Here is a 19,890-nt window from a genome sequence, read left to right as displayed (position 1 = left end):
GCTGAAGGACACCTACGGGTACGGGAATTCTCGCTACATTGAAGACCCATTGGTTGCCTTCGGCTGTTGTCTTCTCTATGGTCGGGTGGTTGTAGCTTTGACATATTCACCATTTCCTTTCTCAATTTTATCAGGTGTAACCGACCATTTTCTACATTTGAAAATGCCTGTACCAAGTCAGGAATATGACAGTTATTGTCCATTCGTTTTTGATGCGTATTGTTATATAATTTTGCCATGTTATTATGGACTTTCCGAATTGATTTCCCTTTAAGTTCAGTATTTATGTGATTTTACTTTTAAATACTAAATTGGAAAGACACGAATTAGTTAAAGAAACTTGCAGAGATACATCTCCCATTAATTGAATAAATAAAACTAAGTGCGATGGATAAATTCAAATGCCTTGATATTTTGAGGTTTTATATTTGTGTGTTATAATTGCTTCGTCATAACCAACCAAAATTGTTCCAGACATTTAATATTTATTTGTGATAATTTGCTCCCCAATGAATGATACATTGAAGGTTTGAATATTTGTAGTGCCACTTGTAAGTGGTATGTAACGGGTATGTAACGTGTATGTTACGAATCACAGTTTATGACTAAACTCAGTAAAGACCCGTCGAAATTAAAGTTAATTGATAAATTCAACAACACTCATTGTTATCTTGATGATATTTTTTCGTTAAATTATCAAGAATTTTCTCAATATACTGCTGACTTTTACCTTAAGGAACTTACTTCAAATGAATAAAATTTATTCGGTAATACCTGTCCTTTCCTGGATTTAGATATTTCTGTTTTAAACGGTAAACTCCACATTAAAATTTACGACAAAAGGGACAATTTTTCGTTCCCTATTGTTAGTGTTCCATTTTTAGATGGTGATGTTCCTTTGGCACCATCTTAAGATTTTTATATTTCACAGCTCGTTTGCTATGCCTGTGTCTGTTGTGACGTTTTTGATATTAACGAACGCAATCTATGTATAACTGGTAAATTATTAAACCAGGGATATCGTTACCATAAATTACTCAAAACCTTTACTTAATTTTTCAATAGATATAAAGATTTGGATTTGAAGTTTGGTTGTACCTGTAGAAAACTTATTTCAAACGGGAATGCACATCCTCATTTTTACAGAAATGTCTTAACCGTGCCCGGAAATTTAGATTGATCTCTGTAAACTTATCGCTTCTTTATATAAACTTATTCTAAATGGTTATCAATTCAACACTGTAACAAGGTCATTGAATATTGTTTTATTAGCATAAATGTATCTTAGTGATATAGCGAATTGACAGAGTATTATAGTCAAATGTCGTTATAGTATATAAATGTATCTTAGTGATATAGCGAATTGACAGAGTATTATAGTCAAATGTCTTTATAGTATATTAACGTATCTTAGTGATATAGCCAATTGACAGAGTATTATAGTCAAATGTCGTTATAGTATATAAATGTATCTAAGTGATATAGCGAATTGACAGAGTATTATAGTCAAATGTCGTTATAGTATATAAATGTATCTTAGTGATATAGCGAATTGACAGAGTATTATAGTCAAATGTCTCTATAGTATATTAACGTATCTTAGTGATATAGCCAATTGACAGAGTATTATAGTCAAATGTCGTTATAGTATATAAATGTATCTTAGTGATATAGCGAATTGACAGAGTGTTATAGTCAAATAACGTTATAGTATATAAATATATCTTAGTGATATAGCGAATTGACAGAGTATTATAGTCAAATGTCTTTATAGTATATAAATTTATCTTAGTGATATAGCGAATTGACAGAGTATTGTAGTCAAATGTCATTTGTAGAACATTTGCTTCATGACATATTTTTAACCTTAATGATATGGTTATTCTTATCATAAGGCAGTTGTGGCGTTCCATAGTAGTTCATAATAGAAATATATCATAATGACATAAAATAGAACAATATCATACTGACGGGAGTCACGTTATAAGAATCAAAGAAATACAAAAAGTCGCATATACAACAAACACCACAAAAAAATGGAGGACAATACAAACACATTGACGAGATATATAAGTACCGAGGCATGTCAAACGGATACCATTTTAGTGATTATCTTAACTTAGTTGTCATAACATCAATTCTGATATGAACAGAAATGACAAGCTAAATCAGCAAACATTACATGCCATTAAAATGGGTAAAAAACATGGAAAACCCCCAAGTCTTAATGAACTGATACCGGTTACGTCCTTTAATTTAGATGAGTTGTAATTCTAAAATCTATACTTTTAATATTATTTATGCATTTATGAACATTTAACACCTTAGTAGGTGTATTAAAATCGTATCATACGAAATATGACCAACAAGTTCACTGTTCTATACTTACTAAAAAGATAAATACACCTATTTTATTACATTGGTTGCAATAACTTACATTGATTTCCCAGTTAAATAAAAACCGATAATTTCACATGTGAAATAAACGTGCTTATTTCACTCTCTGACGTCATACAACAATAGGCGTTGTCAAGACGTCGATAACGTCGGATCAAAACAAATTGTAAATGCGTAGGAAAAACATATAGTCCCTTACATTTGCTACATTAATTTCATTAAAAAAAAAGCCATTTGACAATGTAATAAAAAGTATAACTAATCGCCGTATTTGAATATCAAAAATAAGACAACATGTGACCGAACGCCGCTATGGATTAAACTCGTGCTGCGCACTCGTTTAATCCATGCGTCGTTCGGTCACGCGTTGTCTTATTTTTTGATATTCAAATACGGCGATTAGTTATACTATAATTAATAATGCCAACATTAAAATAAGGGATATGGCATGATTACCAATGAGACAAAATATCAACTTGAGATCATTTGACGAAAATAAAATTACGTGTGGGTCACCGTACGACCTTCAACAACGAGACACATCAATATATGATAGTCAGCTATAAAAGTCCCCTATAAGGATAATGTATAGCAAAAACAAGAAATTTGATTTAAACAAATCACAGGAAAGAACCGACATGAACTTCTGAATGATAGGTTGTTCATTAGAGACAGGTATGTGCCCGACAAGAATGTAGGGAATCAAACATTGGTGAGCGGATATCCCATAAAATCGAACATTGGGGTTTTAATATTAAAACTACTCTAAAAATCAGTTGCAAATGTTTTTAATCAGATAATTTGTAAGACCACGGGAGTTTTGTTTACATTGTTCTTTTTGTGTGTGTAAATTATTAGATATATGTTTTATATGTGTTATAACGACACTGTATAGCAAACCAATATCGTTTGCTTTTCTTGAAAACGTTGGCAATACACAAATATTCTACAACTGTTAACACATATTGTTTTAAAGGAAAGATACAAAAACAAGAATATCAGTACAATAATTTTATTTAATCGACTTAATCAAACCCCAAAAAGACTTTTTTTTCTTTAGATAGACAAATGTTTAGTGTGTAATCGATTTTGGAATAATGCCTTAAGAATGCATCGCAAGAAGTGTGATTTAAACCTGTGTATTAAATCACTATATATATATATATCTTAAAATACAAGTGTATTTGCAAGGTAACATATCTTTAAATATCAATTGCATATGAACTTTGAATAGAAACAAAAGTAGATATTAGGGAAATCCCCGTTGCTAGGTTCGCGTAAACGAAGTTAGAGTTGACAACGAAAATGGCAGGTAATACTTTTTTAATAACTTTTTTTCTTCACTTCATTTCATTGGTTTCTGTTTCATCCTAAACAAACTTAAATATACTCAACCAATGAAAAAATATATAAGAAATATATCAAAATATTTTTGAAATTAAATAATATCTTATGATGAAGAACCGTTTACAGATTCCGTATAAAAGAAAAGAAAAAAGAAAATAAGTGCAATAATTTTATTTTGAAAGAAAATTAGAAAAAAGTAAATTCATAATTTAAACGATTTTTACTTAAGATAGTCAAATGTTTAGTGTGTAATCAATTTCAAATCCGCACAGGAAGTAAAGTTTATAAATGTATTATATATAACTTATTTAAATATGAATGGCAATCTATTTTTTTTCCAATATCGATCTCTTATGAACTATAAATAGAAACGAAAGTAGATTTTAAGGAATTTCTCGTCACTAGTTCAGGCTAAATAAAGGTGTACTTTATAACAAAAATGACAGGTAATAACGTATCATTCCATTGCTTTCTGTTCAGCATACAGTTCCATACAACAATAAATAGTTTATAACACAGTTTTTTTTCAATAAAGTATAAGCTTATATAAGCAGCATTTACCAAATTGTAATAGCCGATTATATAGATGCTGCAATATCGAGGCTGCAATGCTCGTAAGGATACATAAATAATGCCTTATATAAAAATATTCTATTTTAAAGGAAAATAATGAATGCTAAAATAAGAGAAAGGAAAGAAAAGCTGAAAATAAATAAAATCAACCAGAAGTAAACATATAATCATGGACGTTTGTAGGTTAGGTAGCAATAAACAGAAAAATGATAAACATTTACCCTATTTAATTTTACCATCCCCTTTTCCTTGCGTATTACAAATTATATCTACTGCTGTGTCATCTACATGATGTATGTGCATAAGTATGTTGTCAGTAAAGTTTTGTTTAAATGTATCCATGGCAACAATCTTCATTTCGTTGCTAAAAATATTGCAAACAGGAGGATAAAGAAGTCACACATGGCCTAAATAATAATTTTTATCCCTTAGATGATAACTTTTCTGAAACCGTTAACGAATGTCTACCAAAAGATAAAATTATAATCATATGTCTCTTTTTTTTAATTGCGTCAAATACATCGCTCGAATTTATTCTTTTTTTATTGTAAACACTACAATAATTTCTTAAAATATGGCCCCTCAAAAAAAGACTGAAAAGTAAAGCAGAAAATAGCGCATAGAATACGGAAAAATAATCTTGATGTTCTTAAAACTCTCTTTGTAGGCTTAATTGCGCATTATCTGTCTAAAATAGTTTTATTGCACAATTACCTTTACATTTGAAAAATAAATCATAGCTTGAATGTGAAACTCACACGTAACTGTGTTGTGCTATCTTCAGTGTTTCTTCTTATCTCTCGGAAAACTGACCGAGCAAAAAGTGTTAAAATATGGTAGATTTTTACATAATGTTAATAATCAATTGATTTCCTTTTCTTCTTTTTACAAACATATGCTATATAGCATATACACGAACTTAATCTGCATAAAACAAATGGTGAAACTTTCGGAAGTATATTTTGTCAATGATCAGAAGCTCTTTGAAATAAAAAATTAAATGTATTTAAATTTTTATTATGAAAGGACACGTTTCAGTTTTGACTTCAACATTACCATACATGTCATAGTAGACTAATTCTTGACAGCTTTCAACCAACTCTTAATCTATCTTATCAGATCTGTTTCCTTTTTTATATTCTTATTTGACTATTATAAAATGCAGCCGTAAACATCTTTGCGTAGAGCTTTTTGTATAAAGTTAGACCAAAATCTGTGATATGACCAAAATTGAGCATACATATGTTTCACTTGTTATATCATTGCATGATAAGTTTTTTACCCAATTTAGGTTGAAACAAATTATAAACTCTTTATGTCTTATTCAAGACTTTGCAAACATTAATACAATTATTTTTTTACAGAATCAGCAACACACAATACATCAATAGCTCTGTATCATTATTTATGTCAAAACGTTGTTGGATCAGAAGAACACGTAAAAACATTCAGAATGATGAACACTGTCAGAGACAATTTACAGAGCAACAATGAATGGACATATATTACAAGTGGAAGCTTCGGAGAAGGACTTGAGATGCGTGGAAGTGACATAGATACAATGGCAGTAATGAAACAGATTGATGTCTGTGAGGATACAAACATTTATTTTAATGCTGAAAAAATACATTTTACAATGGAACTGGAAAATACTCAGCCAGGTTTCACTAAGTTACGTCTAGTGCACAGTAATGACCAGAGTATCTTAACAATCTGTAATAATATCGGTAGTAATTTATACTTTTCAAATCTTTTATTCAAAACACAATTTGCACCCGACCTCCTTTCGACTATACATGGGCCATGTGTAACCGATAAAGAGGGATTATTTGACCATGCAAGCTGTGTACATTGTAAATCATGGATAAAGCCAGCAAAGCAATGGATAACTCGATCAAATAATTCATGGCCGACATTCGATGTTAAACAGGCTATTGTAAAACACGGGGTTCTATTTGTACCTATAGGTGTGAAAGGATCTACGCAAGAAGAAGTAGAATGGCGAATATCATTTTCCATTGGCGAAAAACTACTAATCTTTTCATTTACACATACACAATTACTATGTTATGCACTTTTGAAAATTCTTCTAAAAGACGTTATATCATTAGATGTAGACTGTACAGAATTGCTTTGTTCTTATTTCATGAAAACAATTTTGTTTTGGATATGCGAAGAAATGCCTTCATCAATATGGAAACCTGAAAACTTAATATTTTGTTACATGAGATGTTTTAGGAGACTTATATATTGTGTTAAATACAAAGTTTGTCCGCATTATTTCATTCCTGAGAATAATTTATTTGAGAATAAGATACAAGGACAAGCACAGGAAACACTTTTAAATAAGTTGTATATTCTTTACAGCTATGGTTGGCAATGTATCTTATTGTCGGACAAAATCTCGAATTTAAATACATTGTCATCGGGTATAAACAAAGAGACAAATTATTCATATGCCCAGGGTGTTGAGAGATTATTAAACTCAGGTATGTTTTCTGGCGACCGTGTATGTTCTACTGTTTATTTTCTTTTGGAAAAAGTGATAAATAAGGTCTTATCAAATAAGAGTTCAAACATCAAGTACCTGTACATATACTATTTGTCAAACATGTATTGCATAAGTGATCAATTTCTGCCATTGGAGGACATGTCGTGTAATAAATCTAACTATAGAGAGTATTTTACTCATATGAGTACTTTTCTTCTGAACACACGACACGACGCTGTATCAGGGTGGTTTATGTTAGCCTCGTTTTTCTATAAAAGAAAACAATACAATTCAGTTCTTCACATTATCCAGTATTCTCTAATGAAATTTACACCTGAAAAACTTTATCAATCGATGCAATTTTCAGATATTCATTATGAACTTTTTGATTTAAACGTATTCAGGAATATGCCTATTGTTCAGTTATGGAAATTTTTACTAGTAGATTTAGTGTGCATTGACAACTCTAGGTTAAAACCAGATGAACTAAAAATGAAAGGAGAACAGATTATTCCTCCTATAGTATATGCTCAATTTCTTAGTTTTTTATGTCATTATCATTTAAAAAATAGCAGGCAATGCTTGGATTCTCTCAGGGATCTACAGTTGACTATAGAGAAAAACTATTTAATAGCAACTCATAAATTGAAAGGTGTTTCTTACAACATGTTGGGTATAGGGTTTCAATTGTTAGGTGACATAGGAGCAGCGAGATTAGCTTTCTTGCATTCTGTAGAATTGTTTCCAGATCAAAGGAATAACCCAGCATTCCTAAAATTGTCATTGATAAGCTGAATGTAATTAGTGTTGTGTTTATTATTATATGGATACGTTTGTCAATGCTATATTATTCCAAATAGTGTATTTCTGAGTAAATGCTTTAATATGTTGTGTTCATTATTATGTGGATACGGTTATCAATGCTATATGAAATTCCAAGTAAATGCTTTAATACGTTGTGTTTCTAAATTAAAATATACTTAGTTACTAGAGTCTTGGTTTTTGTGAATTAGAGACAACCAGATATGTCAGAATGACGCGGATGGGTTTGAAGACTTTAGCAGTCTAAATTTGAAGAAGAAAGTCCATGAAACTGTTTTAAGTTAAAAAGCTAGTGATTGCTAAAACATCTAGCGGAGCAGAACTTGGCATAACTTCAATATGTATTTCATCATAGTAAGCGAAAAACTGAAACATCATTTAAATTCCGAAAAACGTTTGGTTGCAGAATGATAGAGTGACGGATAAAGGGTAAAATTGTATAATCCTGATCTCTGTGCGTCGAAGCCAAATAAAAAATGAGTCAATAATGGGCGATGTTTAAGAAATATTCACTTTTTTTCAATTCATTAAATCATTGACTTCAATATATTAAGTTGTTTTTTTGTCAATTTGAGAATGATGGTTATGTTCCTACTGCTTCTGCTGCTGATCATCATATTGATTAAATGTCTTGCTCTTAATTAACTATCCATTTAAGGTTGATTTACATATATAACGCCAGGCCACATTTGAATAATATTGCGTTCAATCAAGTTATTTGCAATATTTGTATACCGACTCGTAGAGGAATAAAACAAACTTGAAGTTTCATGAAAATGGTCAAAATCTATTTTGCTACTATGCCAGTATATACTAAGCTAAAATGAGGAGGCATCTTTTGTGTAGGACTTTTCAATTTCAAAAATCCATAAAACTTTCTGTTCTTAAAGATCAGTTCAGTTAAAACAATAGTAAATGGAACTAACTTTTAGTTATCTACTTTTGGAAATGACATTATTTCCCAACGTTCTTTCCATTGTCCGAGTCCGATTTATAATGATTTATTAGTAAGCTAAATGTTTCAGTCAAATTCATTAATAGAAAACAACAATGGGATTCAATGACTGACTAAGTTAAAAAAAAGAATGAAGAAGAGATACAAATCAATATTTTCTTCAAATAAAATGTGAACCATTTGTAAATAAAATGTCCAGGAAGACTGTCTGGATGCAATCAAGAAAAGCGATTAAATAAAACCGGCAAAATCTGTTTTAGGAATTGGAAAACTTATAGAAAAAATTAACAATAAGAATGAAAAATACAAAAAGACGGAAACTTATCGTGTGATGAACTTGATTTTCAGAAATAACACAACATAAAGGGCATTACCTATTCAATATGTGCACCAATTTGACAGAAATTCCATATCTCATTTTAAACATACTGAAACGTAAAAAACAGTTACATTAAATATAAACAAGTCACAAAACATTGACGACTAGACGTCTTCTAATTAACCATGTGGATGAATTCCGATAGAGTTATTAATATTATCACACAAAGTGGACTGCTGTACCCCTATTTTCAGTATGTTTACCTATAATGTCTGTTTGATTTGTTCACACATCGTTGTCAATATAATATAATTTCATGCGACTGTCGTACTAGGGAGAGGTTTAGCTAGCTATAATTAGTTATCAATAGTACCAGGATTATAATTTTAAACGCCAGACGCGCGTTTCGTCTACAAAACCTGGTTAAATCCATCATTTTCTTAGAATAATTGCTTGTACCAAGCCAGAACTATGCCAGTTGTTATCGATTTGTTTGATGTGTGTGAGCTTTTGATTTTGATTTTGATTTTTTATTCAAGACTTTTTGTTAATTTTCCTCGGAGTTCAGTATTTTTGTGATTTAACATTTTGCCTGTATAACATGTAAAAGAATTATTCTTTTGTGGTTCAAATCAGTTAACCGATCGAATGTTTCATCCTTGTTTCAGTTTCATTGTCAAATAACCAGCTAATATGTTACTTGATAGGTCGAATGGATACCTAATTATTTTGGTAAAAAAAAAAGTATTCACTTGCAAGTGATGTTATTTGACTTATTTAGACAAACACGTCACTGTTGAGTCTTTATGTAGACGAAACACGCTTCTGGCGTATAACATTATAATCCTAGTACCTTTGATAACTATCTTACCTAAAAAGACGAAACAATTATGCGAAATATGAAATTACAAAATGTTCTATATGTTTAGGCATAAGGCATTCTAGCTCTTTTTATGAAATACTCGTATTTGGGTGGAATTTTTCAAAAGAAATTTGAATAGTTACCAGTCATGTTTACTAGATACTATTAATAGAGAATTGCATTATATTCATAATAATAAGCATACATATATTCAATATGTATTATAATATACTAAATGACTCAGAGTGCAGATGCAGAACAAATACACGAATTGAATATTTGATTATATTTCCGAATCTGATGTTATTGTTTTTTTAATATCTGATATGTGATAAAATATTTTTTTTATTTTTATTATATATCTTGTATATTTTAAATAAATTAAATGTACTTGTTCCAAATCAAGCATTTTGTATGGTTGTTTGTAACTCTTCGGGGGTTGTTCATTTGCAGACTTGGTTCTAAATGTGAAATACAGATTCTTTAATGTCTGCTAAATTCATATACAAATGAACGTGGTGAAATCGTGCTTTACATGACATAAGGAAACATACATATGACCTTTAATGAATGTTCTGTTTGTTTGCAGTTGCAATGATGTTCACCATATATTTTGGTCAGTGTGACTATCTCTCAGTGTTAGTTCTCTGGCTCACATTTTGTCCATCTTAAATCATTTGTTTACTTTTGATTGATAGAAGTAAGTTTTTCCTCATTTTCGCTTGATCATATATTGCTTATAGTGTTTTAAAACCAAAATGTCAAGTCAGCTTTTTCATTGACTGGTGTCCGTCGTCCATTGTAGTCACCGTCCAATTGGTTATATAAGATTCTTCTCCCCTAAAACTACTCAACAACCAGTACACACTGTACTTATATCTTTTACCATTTTTAAAAATATTGATATAGTATATAAATACTCCCTATATTATAGTCAGGAGATGTCGTTTGGTCGCCTGTAAAGAAACAGATAAAATACTGAATTATAAAACAATTATAGGTCACCGTACTGCCTTCAACAATAGGAAAAATCCATACCGTAAAATTTGCAAAAAAAACATGTATGACATACATGAGCCAACAAGAACCGCTAAAATACAGGATCCTGATATTGGAGATTAACATATTTGTGAAAAGTTTTACGGTATTAAACATGTTTCTTAGCTCTCATTCACCCTACTCTGGAACCGTTGCGACTTACTATACTCAGTAAATCGGTACAACCATAATATATTTGTGTTTGTATAAATAGATAAGTTTTGTCAAATAGAATAAAATTTCAGAACATAAGTATGATTATTTTATTATTTTTCAAACGATAATATGTTTAGTACATGTATTTAATCGATTGCAGAAAAGATATCACCACACAGGGAGATAAGGTCATACATATCCATAGTATCACTAGTGTATTTTGTAAGGTAAATTTATCTTTGAACAATATTTTTATCTGATAATTAGATAGCAACGACATTAGATATAAGAGGAGTCCCCGTCACGAGATCATGGTAAATGAAGTGTACAAACAAAATGGCAGGTACATTTATTAACACATTTTTTTCCATCTTTTGATGAGTTTTTATTCAATCCACAATTCCTCTATAACTCTTTTTTGGCTTAATTTTTTTTCCGATAACACACATGTGCTTAACATATTAAATGATTTTGATTTATGATAGATGTTGACATGCTGGAGTGCTTCTCGTAAATATCAAAAACATACAGCTCGAAAGCAGAGAGTAAAAAACTAAAAAGACGGAAAAAAACAGTATTTTCTGGGTACTACGGAGAGGAATTAACACAGGATCCCAGATACTTGTATGTTAAGCGTAAAACTAACACGATAACAGTACATAATATTGCAGATTCTTGAAAAGTTTGAATAAAACAAATGCGATTTCGTCGACTCTTGTGAAAAGTTTATTATATGCGGCATAAAAACTTAAATTTATGTTCATGATAAAGGTTTGTAAATTTTTCTTCAATATAATTGATTGTATACCTCATCTGTTAACCATATTCCGAGTATCAAATCAGGAGCACAAAGCAAATGAAAGAAAACATCCGTCTAATTTTTTGTAATTCAACATTAAATAATCATATTGAAATTTTTCCGTAACCAAAACTATATCAAATGTATTGAAAATGTTTAGAACCTACTCTTTTAATACATGAATTGAGATGCACTTACCAAACACTACACATACACACTCATCAAAATGGTAGTAAGTATGTGTAAAATATCAAAACACGATTCAAAATTACCTGCTAGAATTACGCTTAACATACGAAACGAAATGTCATCCAGCTAATACATATCATTAACATATGATTTGAAATGGTCTGTAATCAACCATGTTAAAACCGTAAACACTCTTTTTTAGCAGTGGATGCAGTCATAAATATTTTTGTTTAATACAATATCATTAAAAACTGGACCAAAAACTCGGTGTATAACATAAATAATACATATTTTAGAATTCATATCTTTAAAATTAATTATGTGATAAGACAAATAGAATTCAGTTTGTATATCTACTCATATCATATCATCTGCAAAGGTTCTAGCTTTTCCAATTTGAAGTTAAAATATATAGGCATTTTTGTGTCGTTTGCAATCCTTCTTCATTATATTTTTTTTACAAAATCATCAACACAAAATATATCAATAGCTTTGAATAAGTATCTCTGTCAAAAGGTTGTTGGATCAGAAGTACAGATAAAAACAATCAGAATTATGAATGCTTTCGGCGACTTTTTACAAAGGAACAAATTAATGACAAAAATTACCAGCGGAAGTTTTGGATAAGGACTTGTGATGCGATTTAGTGATTTAGATATTATGTCGGTTTTTAAACGATTTGAGGTCTGTGAAGATATCCACAATTATTTTCTTATCCTTATAAAATACATTTTACAATGAAAATGGATACACAGCCAGGTTTCACTAAGTTACGTGTGGTGCACAATTATGACAGTAGGTATTTTAAAGACTGTATTGAGATAGGCTGTGGTTTTTACTTTTCAAGCCTCTCATATAAACAAAACATTTCTACCCAAAGGCTTTCGACTATACAGGGCCATGTGTATCTGATAAAAATGGATCATATGACTTTGCATACTGCCTACATAGCAAATTACGGATAACTTCAGAAAAACAATGGGTGACACGATCAACTAATGCATGAAAAAGGTAAAAACACAAAAATACTGAACTCCGAGGAAAATTCAAAAAGGAAAATCAAAAATCAAAAGGCAAAATCAAAAGTCCAAACACATCAAACGAATGGATAACAACTGTCATATTCCTGACTTGGTACAGGCATTTTCTAATGTAGAAAATGGTGGATTGAACCTGGTTTTATAGCTAGCTAAACCTCTCACTTGTATGACAGTCGCATCAAATTCCATTACATTGTAAACGATGCATGAACAAAACAAACATACTCAAAGAGTAAAAATGTCAAAAATAGGGGTACAACCGTCAATATTGTGTTATCATCTTAATATCACTACATAAACAACAAATGTAACAAAGTAGCACAAAAAGGCATACATCAAATTTAACATTCTCATTTTGCTTTTCTTATACGGCTGAATTTATCTATGTAAAGTCTACCCATAAATGAAAGAAGGTTTTCATTACTGGTGTAAAATTGCGCGTTTGAAATTCGCACAGGTAGACATAAAAATAATTTTGTCGTATGACGGCATACATAAATGCAGACTCACGTAAAGTAGATATAACAAAAACCAGATTTAAAAGTAATAATAATAAATAAAATAATGATGTGGTTCAAAGTATGACGGGATACATAAGTACAGTTTCACGTCAAATGTATATCATAAAAAACAGACTAAACAGAAAAAGTAGTCTTATTGAATAAAATAGTTTAGTCATTCATAGTATGTCATGATCCTTAAGTAAAAGTAATATCAATAAATGAAATAATTTTGCCGTTCAAAGTATGTGGTTTTACGTAACCACAGAGTCACTTCAAATGAATATCTAAAAAAGACATATAAAAGAATACTATAATACGTAATTAAGATGATAACAAACGTCAGTACGCAAAATCTATACTTCAAGACCATCCTGTATTATTTGTGAAGTTGATACGGAATATTTATCAACAAGTTCTGGGTATCTTCCGATGAACTTTTTTAGAAAAAGGACGAGACGTTCTTTGACATACCCCTGGTTCATCAATTTTCTGCTCAGACACTGGTGACGTTTTACAAAGTCTGAATAGGAGCTGCAAGCTCTTGAATACCTAATAAGTTGGGAAATGTATATTCCATATGCAGGTGAAGTTGGTATATTACTACTAAGGTGGGGGAAATTGATAATTTCAAAATTAAAATCGTCTCGTTTGTCATAGATTCTGGTACTGAGATGACTGTGTATGTCAAATTCGAGGTATAAGTCTAAAAATGAGGCAGAGGAAGCCGTGTCTGTGGTCTCTTTAATTTCTAGTTCTGGTGGGTATATTAATGGAATCCAATCAGAAAAGTTCGGATTGTTAATGGAAAGAACATCATCAATATATCTGAAAGTGAAATTAAATAACCTGGCTTCTTTGATCTTCTTGTTTTTGACAAGTGTCTGAAGGAACTCCGATTCATATGAAAATAAGAAGAGGTCGGCAAGGAGAGGCGCACAGTTCGTTCCCATGGGAATGCCGACAATTTGTTGAAAAAGTCTACCTCCAAATTCAACAAATATGTTGTCAATAAGAAACTCCAGCATACTGATCACTTGTTCCTCTGTGTAGTATGTTTTACCCTTTTGTTCCTTATTAACAAAATATGCCTTATGGTATCCCAAAGTGATAAATTTATAGCGTATGCTACCATTTTTATGATGAAAAGCATTGTGAATTATTTCTTTTAGACGGGTTTTCAATTTCACATGGGGAATGGTTGTATACAAGGTTGAAAAATCAAAAGTTTTAATAGAACTAATTTCAGAAAAAGACCGAGATTTAAAATTATCCAGAAGTTCTTTAGAGTTTTTCAGAATCCGCATATGGTTAATACCACTACGTGAGTAAACAGTTTCACAGTATATCTGAAGACCCTCTTTAACTGCGGACAGAATTTTAGTCAATCTAATGGACAATTCTTTAGTAGAACAAGCAGATGAGCCGGCAATGTACCGTTGTTTGTACGGAATTTTGTGAAATTTAGGTATCCAATACAAACAAGGTAAGTCCTCCGATTTGTTGTTCAATGCAATGTTCATAGAAGCCATGAAGGACTTATGATTCGCCAAAATCTCATCCTTGTCAAATGATATGTTTTTGTATGTGGGATTACCTGAGTGTTCATTTATTCCTAATTCTTTTATAAGACACTCGTAGTAATACGATTTACATACAAAGACAATATTATTTGAAGCTTTGTCCGCAGGAACAACAACATACTTATCTTGAAGAGATGATAGACATTTCACAGCCTCTTTGTCACTGAAAATGGACTTAGGTCGATCATTCACACAGTTTTTCAACTTATGAATGCGACGTTTTATCAGAGACCTGATTGTTTTGACCCATTCTGACAAAGTGTCCAGTTGCACTTCTTCTTGCTTAGCCCATGCTCTGGCGTAGTTCTCAATGGAATCCATAATTATTTTGAAGTTATGGTTCCAATTGATGTGTTGGGGTTCTCTAAACTTAGGACCACGAGAAATCACCTTTCGGAGATTTTCATGTTGAATTATGTTTAGATCCCCAGTAATAACATGGCCAGAGGGGCTGTAATTGTAAGGCGAGTTGGAACAGTCACATGTCAGAGGTTTATTTAGGTATTGTTCTAAATCAAGGTCCTGTAATGCTTGTTTATAGTTAAATATTTTGGGTGCAATGGTTTTGGTGTAACTGTAGGATACAATAGGAACAGACTGATTTTGAAAATAAATAGGAATTTTAGATGTTACCTCCTTGTGATGTAGAACGTTGCTGATGTTGATTGCATCAATTCCTCTATTGTTAAAGTTAACAGGAAGGAATTTCCTCTTTTCCTCATGTAAAGGTTCCGATCTTACTGGTTTAAAGAGACGGAAAAGAGCTACATCACAAATTATACTGACAAGTCTGTATATTGGAGAAAATGTATTAGTACCTCCTTTGTCAAGTGCATAATCACTCAAACATTTTAGGAAATTAACCGGCAGTGAAAAAAGAATAGTTCTAATGTAATGTAACCCTAACGGATGATGCAGATGAGAAAGAAGGTCATCAAAGCTTCCAGAGGCCGATCTCGATTTGGAAGACTTTTTTACATTAGGCCGATGGTAACGTTTTTGTCCATGACTACGTTGGTACGATGACCGACATACGACGTTAAACAGGCTATTATGAAACACGGGGTTCTATTTGTACCTGTAGGTGTGAAAGGTTTTACACAAGAAGAATTAGAATGGCGCATAGCGTTTTCCGTTGTTGAAAAACTACTTATCTATTCATTAATATATGCACAGTTACAATGTTATGCTCTCATGGAATTTGTCCTAAAAGATGTCATAGCTTTAGACATAGACTGTAAAGAATTGCGTTGTTCATGTTTCATGAAAACAATTTTGTTTTGGATATGTAAAGAATTTCCCTCATCAGAATGGAGACCTGAAAACTTGATATCTTGTTACATGAAATGATTTTGGCGGTTTATTTATTGTGTAGAACACAAAGTTTGTCCGCGTTATTTTATTCCTGAGAATAATCTATTTGAAAATAATTAGCTATTTGTCCAAACTGTGTGATCGATTTCTACAAGTGGAGGATACTATCTGTAATAAATCTACTTATAAAGAGAACAATGGTTCTATAAGTACTATCCTTCTTAACACACGTCACGACGCCGTATCTGGATGGTTGATGTAACATGTGTATAACTCCGTTTTTTTATGAAAGAAAACAATACAGTACAGCTCTATGCATCATTCAGTATTATCTACTTAAATGTACACCGGAAAAACTATCAATATAATTGAGAATGCAAATTTGGAATGTGTTAAAGAGACAAAAAGCCGACCATACAAAAAACAACATCAGAAGGTCACCAACAAGTCTTTATTGTAGCGAGAAATTCCCGCACCCGGAGGCGTCCTTCAGCTGGCCCCTTAACAAATATATACTATTACAGTGATAATGAACACCATACTAATTTCAAAATTGTACACAAGAAACTGAAATTAAAGTAAAACAAGACTTAAAAAGGCCAGCGGCAGTTTTTAGATATTCATTATGAGGTATTTGATGTATACTTATTTAGGAATATGACTTTTGTTCGGCTACGGAAATGTTAACTTTTAGATTTAGTGTTCTTAAACAAATGCAAGTTAAAACCGGATGAATTACCGATTTAAGTACCAAATATTTCGTTAGGCGACATGGAATCAGCGGTACAGGCTTTTATGCATTTTAAAGAATAAAACATGTTCCGACAATTGTCATTGATAAACTGAATGTGATTATATCATAATTTGTTTATTTATGTTGTTTTTTCAACTGTATAATTTTAAACAGATAGATAGATAGATAGTTCGCGTCAAGGAAACAACAGTGAAACAAACTTAACTGGAAACTGAGTGGAAATTGATCCACAGATTGCATACCAGTCACGTGACCTTTTCGTCAATGTTTGTTAGTTTACAAAAGCTAATAACACTGACACGAGGATTATGTTGTGTCTTGTAATTTTTAACCGCCAATATTCATAGAAACATTTCATATGGAATTTATAGATTTACTAGTTGGTCTACAAAACCTGGTTAAAACAACTTTGGAATTGTCGGTTTGTTCCTGGCAATGATTTTTTTTCTGTCGTCTCTGTTATGCAAAATAGGAACTTTATATCATAAAAACTAGTTGTTACAAGTGTTAAATACATCTAAGTATGTTGATAAAATTTCTTTTGACTGCGTTTGTTGAAGACTAAAAAGTTAGGGAGGTAAAATTGACTTAAGACATACATTTTGTGTTATCTCACTACAGAAATAAGGCTAAATATACAACACTGGACCACTAACACAATAACAAATAATCAATAATATTTCAAAAGCAGTGTTAAGTTTCTTTTATGAGAACAAGCAAATTATCTACGCTTTTTTGTTGTAAGAATGTTTGCTTTTTTCAACTATATGTATATTTTTGACAAATTTACTTCAGACCTATTTAGCATTGATAAATATAACTGTAATTCTTTATTTCTTTCCTAATAGACTACGTATTTATTGTCATATTGACATATTTAAAAGTGTGCAAAACCAGTGCACTGAAATTACTATATTTGTATAGAACTTTTAATTAAAACATATAAGAAGAAAAATGATATGAAAAATAAGTGCAAACATTTCTGTCGTATTAATTCCAACTATGAGTTGTTTTGGTTTGGGTTTTTTTGCAGAAAACTCAGGAAAAAAGAATAGTTACTAATTATATTTTTCTCTATACTAGTTTACAAGATAAATGCAAAATAAACATAGAATTATGCACATGTACATGCAAATTGTATTATTATACTTTTTTCCCAAATGATTCAAAGCTCAGATGTAGAAAAAGCACATATTGTCGAATATTTGATAAAAGTTCAGAATTTAATGTTATTTTCAATATCTCATAGGTGATGAAAGAAATTGTTTTTATTTTTATATATCATGTATGTTTGAAATAAATTATCATTCAATGGATGTATTCAGTGTACCTTTACCGAATCAAGCATCTTGAAAACTTTTGTTAAGGACTCTTTTGGGGTTCTTGATTTGCAGAAGTAATTTCAAATATGATATACAGATTTGTTCATATCTGCTGAGTTTGTATACAAATTACTTAAGTGAATGTAGCATTACATGTTATATGCAAACATTTTGAATATGACGTTTGAATTAATGTGTGGTGTGTGTGCATTGACAATGTTTTGTCTGGGTGACCATCTCTCAGTTTAATCTCCCTGTCTCAACTTCTGTCCATCTGTTATTATCTTTTTACTTTTCAAAACAAAAGTCATTTTCTCCAGCCAAGGAAAACATAAAGTGAAAGGTTTTATAGTCGTAAACTTTTCAATTATGATTTGGAGACTTGATACAAATATTCATCAATTTTGCCTGATAATATCATGCATATCTTGCTAATTATGCCTGAAATCGCATTTGTATCTTACAAATTGAAATATTTTATGGGTCACTGTTAAACACTTTGACATGTTTGAAAAAGAAATCACCCATTTATTCACGGTTTTCTGTCAACGTTCAGTAAATTTCTGTCAACCAGAACAAAACACAAACTTGATCTTTAAGTAGGGGCTATGTTGGAACGTCACATTAAAAAACCTATATCTACCGCAATGCATTTTTTATATTTGCAACGTTTTTGTCACTGCAAAAAAACTTTTCCATCACTGTTTAAGAAATTGGCTTGAGAAACTTAGGTATCTACTCTTTTGGTTTCATTGATAAGCTTAAATTTCACCGTGTAGATAAGCTTGCAAAAAAACTTTGAACTATGATAAGAGTTGCCAAAAACGTCAATTTTCAGCTATCGAGACAGACAAATACAAATCCTTTTCGTTCCTTGTGCTATTTATAGAAAGGTAAACAGAAAACGAAAATGCACATACAAATGCAGAAATAATAGGTACCAGGATTATATTTTAGTACGCCAGACGCGCGTTTCGTCTACATAAGACTCATCAGTGACGCTCAAATCAAAAATATTTTTAAACCCAAACAAGTACAAAGTTGAAGAGCATTAAGGGTCCAAAATTCCAAAAAGTTGTGCCAAATACGGCTAAGGTAATATATGCCTGAGATAAGAAAATCCTTAGATTTTCAAAAAGTTCAAAGATTTGTATACAGGAAATAAACCAGGAATCTAATTTCATAAGCATCTCGTGTAAAGGTGTAGAAGAAGGTAGAAACTTAATGATATTAGCCATATGTTTTTGTCTTATTTGCCAAAAATAATTGTTATTTCGAAAAATAACCGGGGGATCTATACTTTTCCAAAAATAGAATATTGTCTTTGTAAAATCATGTCAGATATATGTTGATCTGTTCTACATTTTTAAGGCGCAATCCTGGTAAAGATGGTATGTTTAATGTAAGAAAAGGAGAATAAAAAAAAGCC

At 31.1% G+C, this 19,890-nt stretch overlaps 1 protein-coding gene across 1 annotated transcript in view; it reads right to left on the bottom strand.

Moving 5' to 3' along the window:
- LOC139486477 (uncharacterized) overlaps positions 1 to 15,792 on the bottom strand; it is a 302,400-nt gene extending 286,608 nt beyond the window's left edge. The window contains exon 1 of the mRNA XM_071271367.1: positions 13,809 to 15,792. Coding sequence (XP_071127468.1) covers positions 13,845 to 15,392 — 1,548 coding nt within the window. The 5' untranslated portion in view covers positions 15,393 to 15,792 and the 3' untranslated portion in view covers positions 13,809 to 13,844. The remainder of the gene's footprint in view (positions 1 to 13,808) is intronic.
- Between the last annotated feature and the right edge of the window lie 4,098 nt (positions 15,793 to 19,890).

The sequence above is a fragment of the Mytilus edulis genome, chromosome 8, assembly GCF_963676685.1.
Source record: "Mytilus edulis chromosome 8, xbMytEdul2.2, whole genome shotgun sequence".
Lineage (NCBI taxonomy): Eukaryota > Metazoa > Mollusca > Bivalvia > Mytilida > Mytilidae > Mytilus > Mytilus edulis.
Note: the sequence above shows the minus strand (reverse complement) of the source record. Positions and strands in the feature narration are given on the sequence as shown.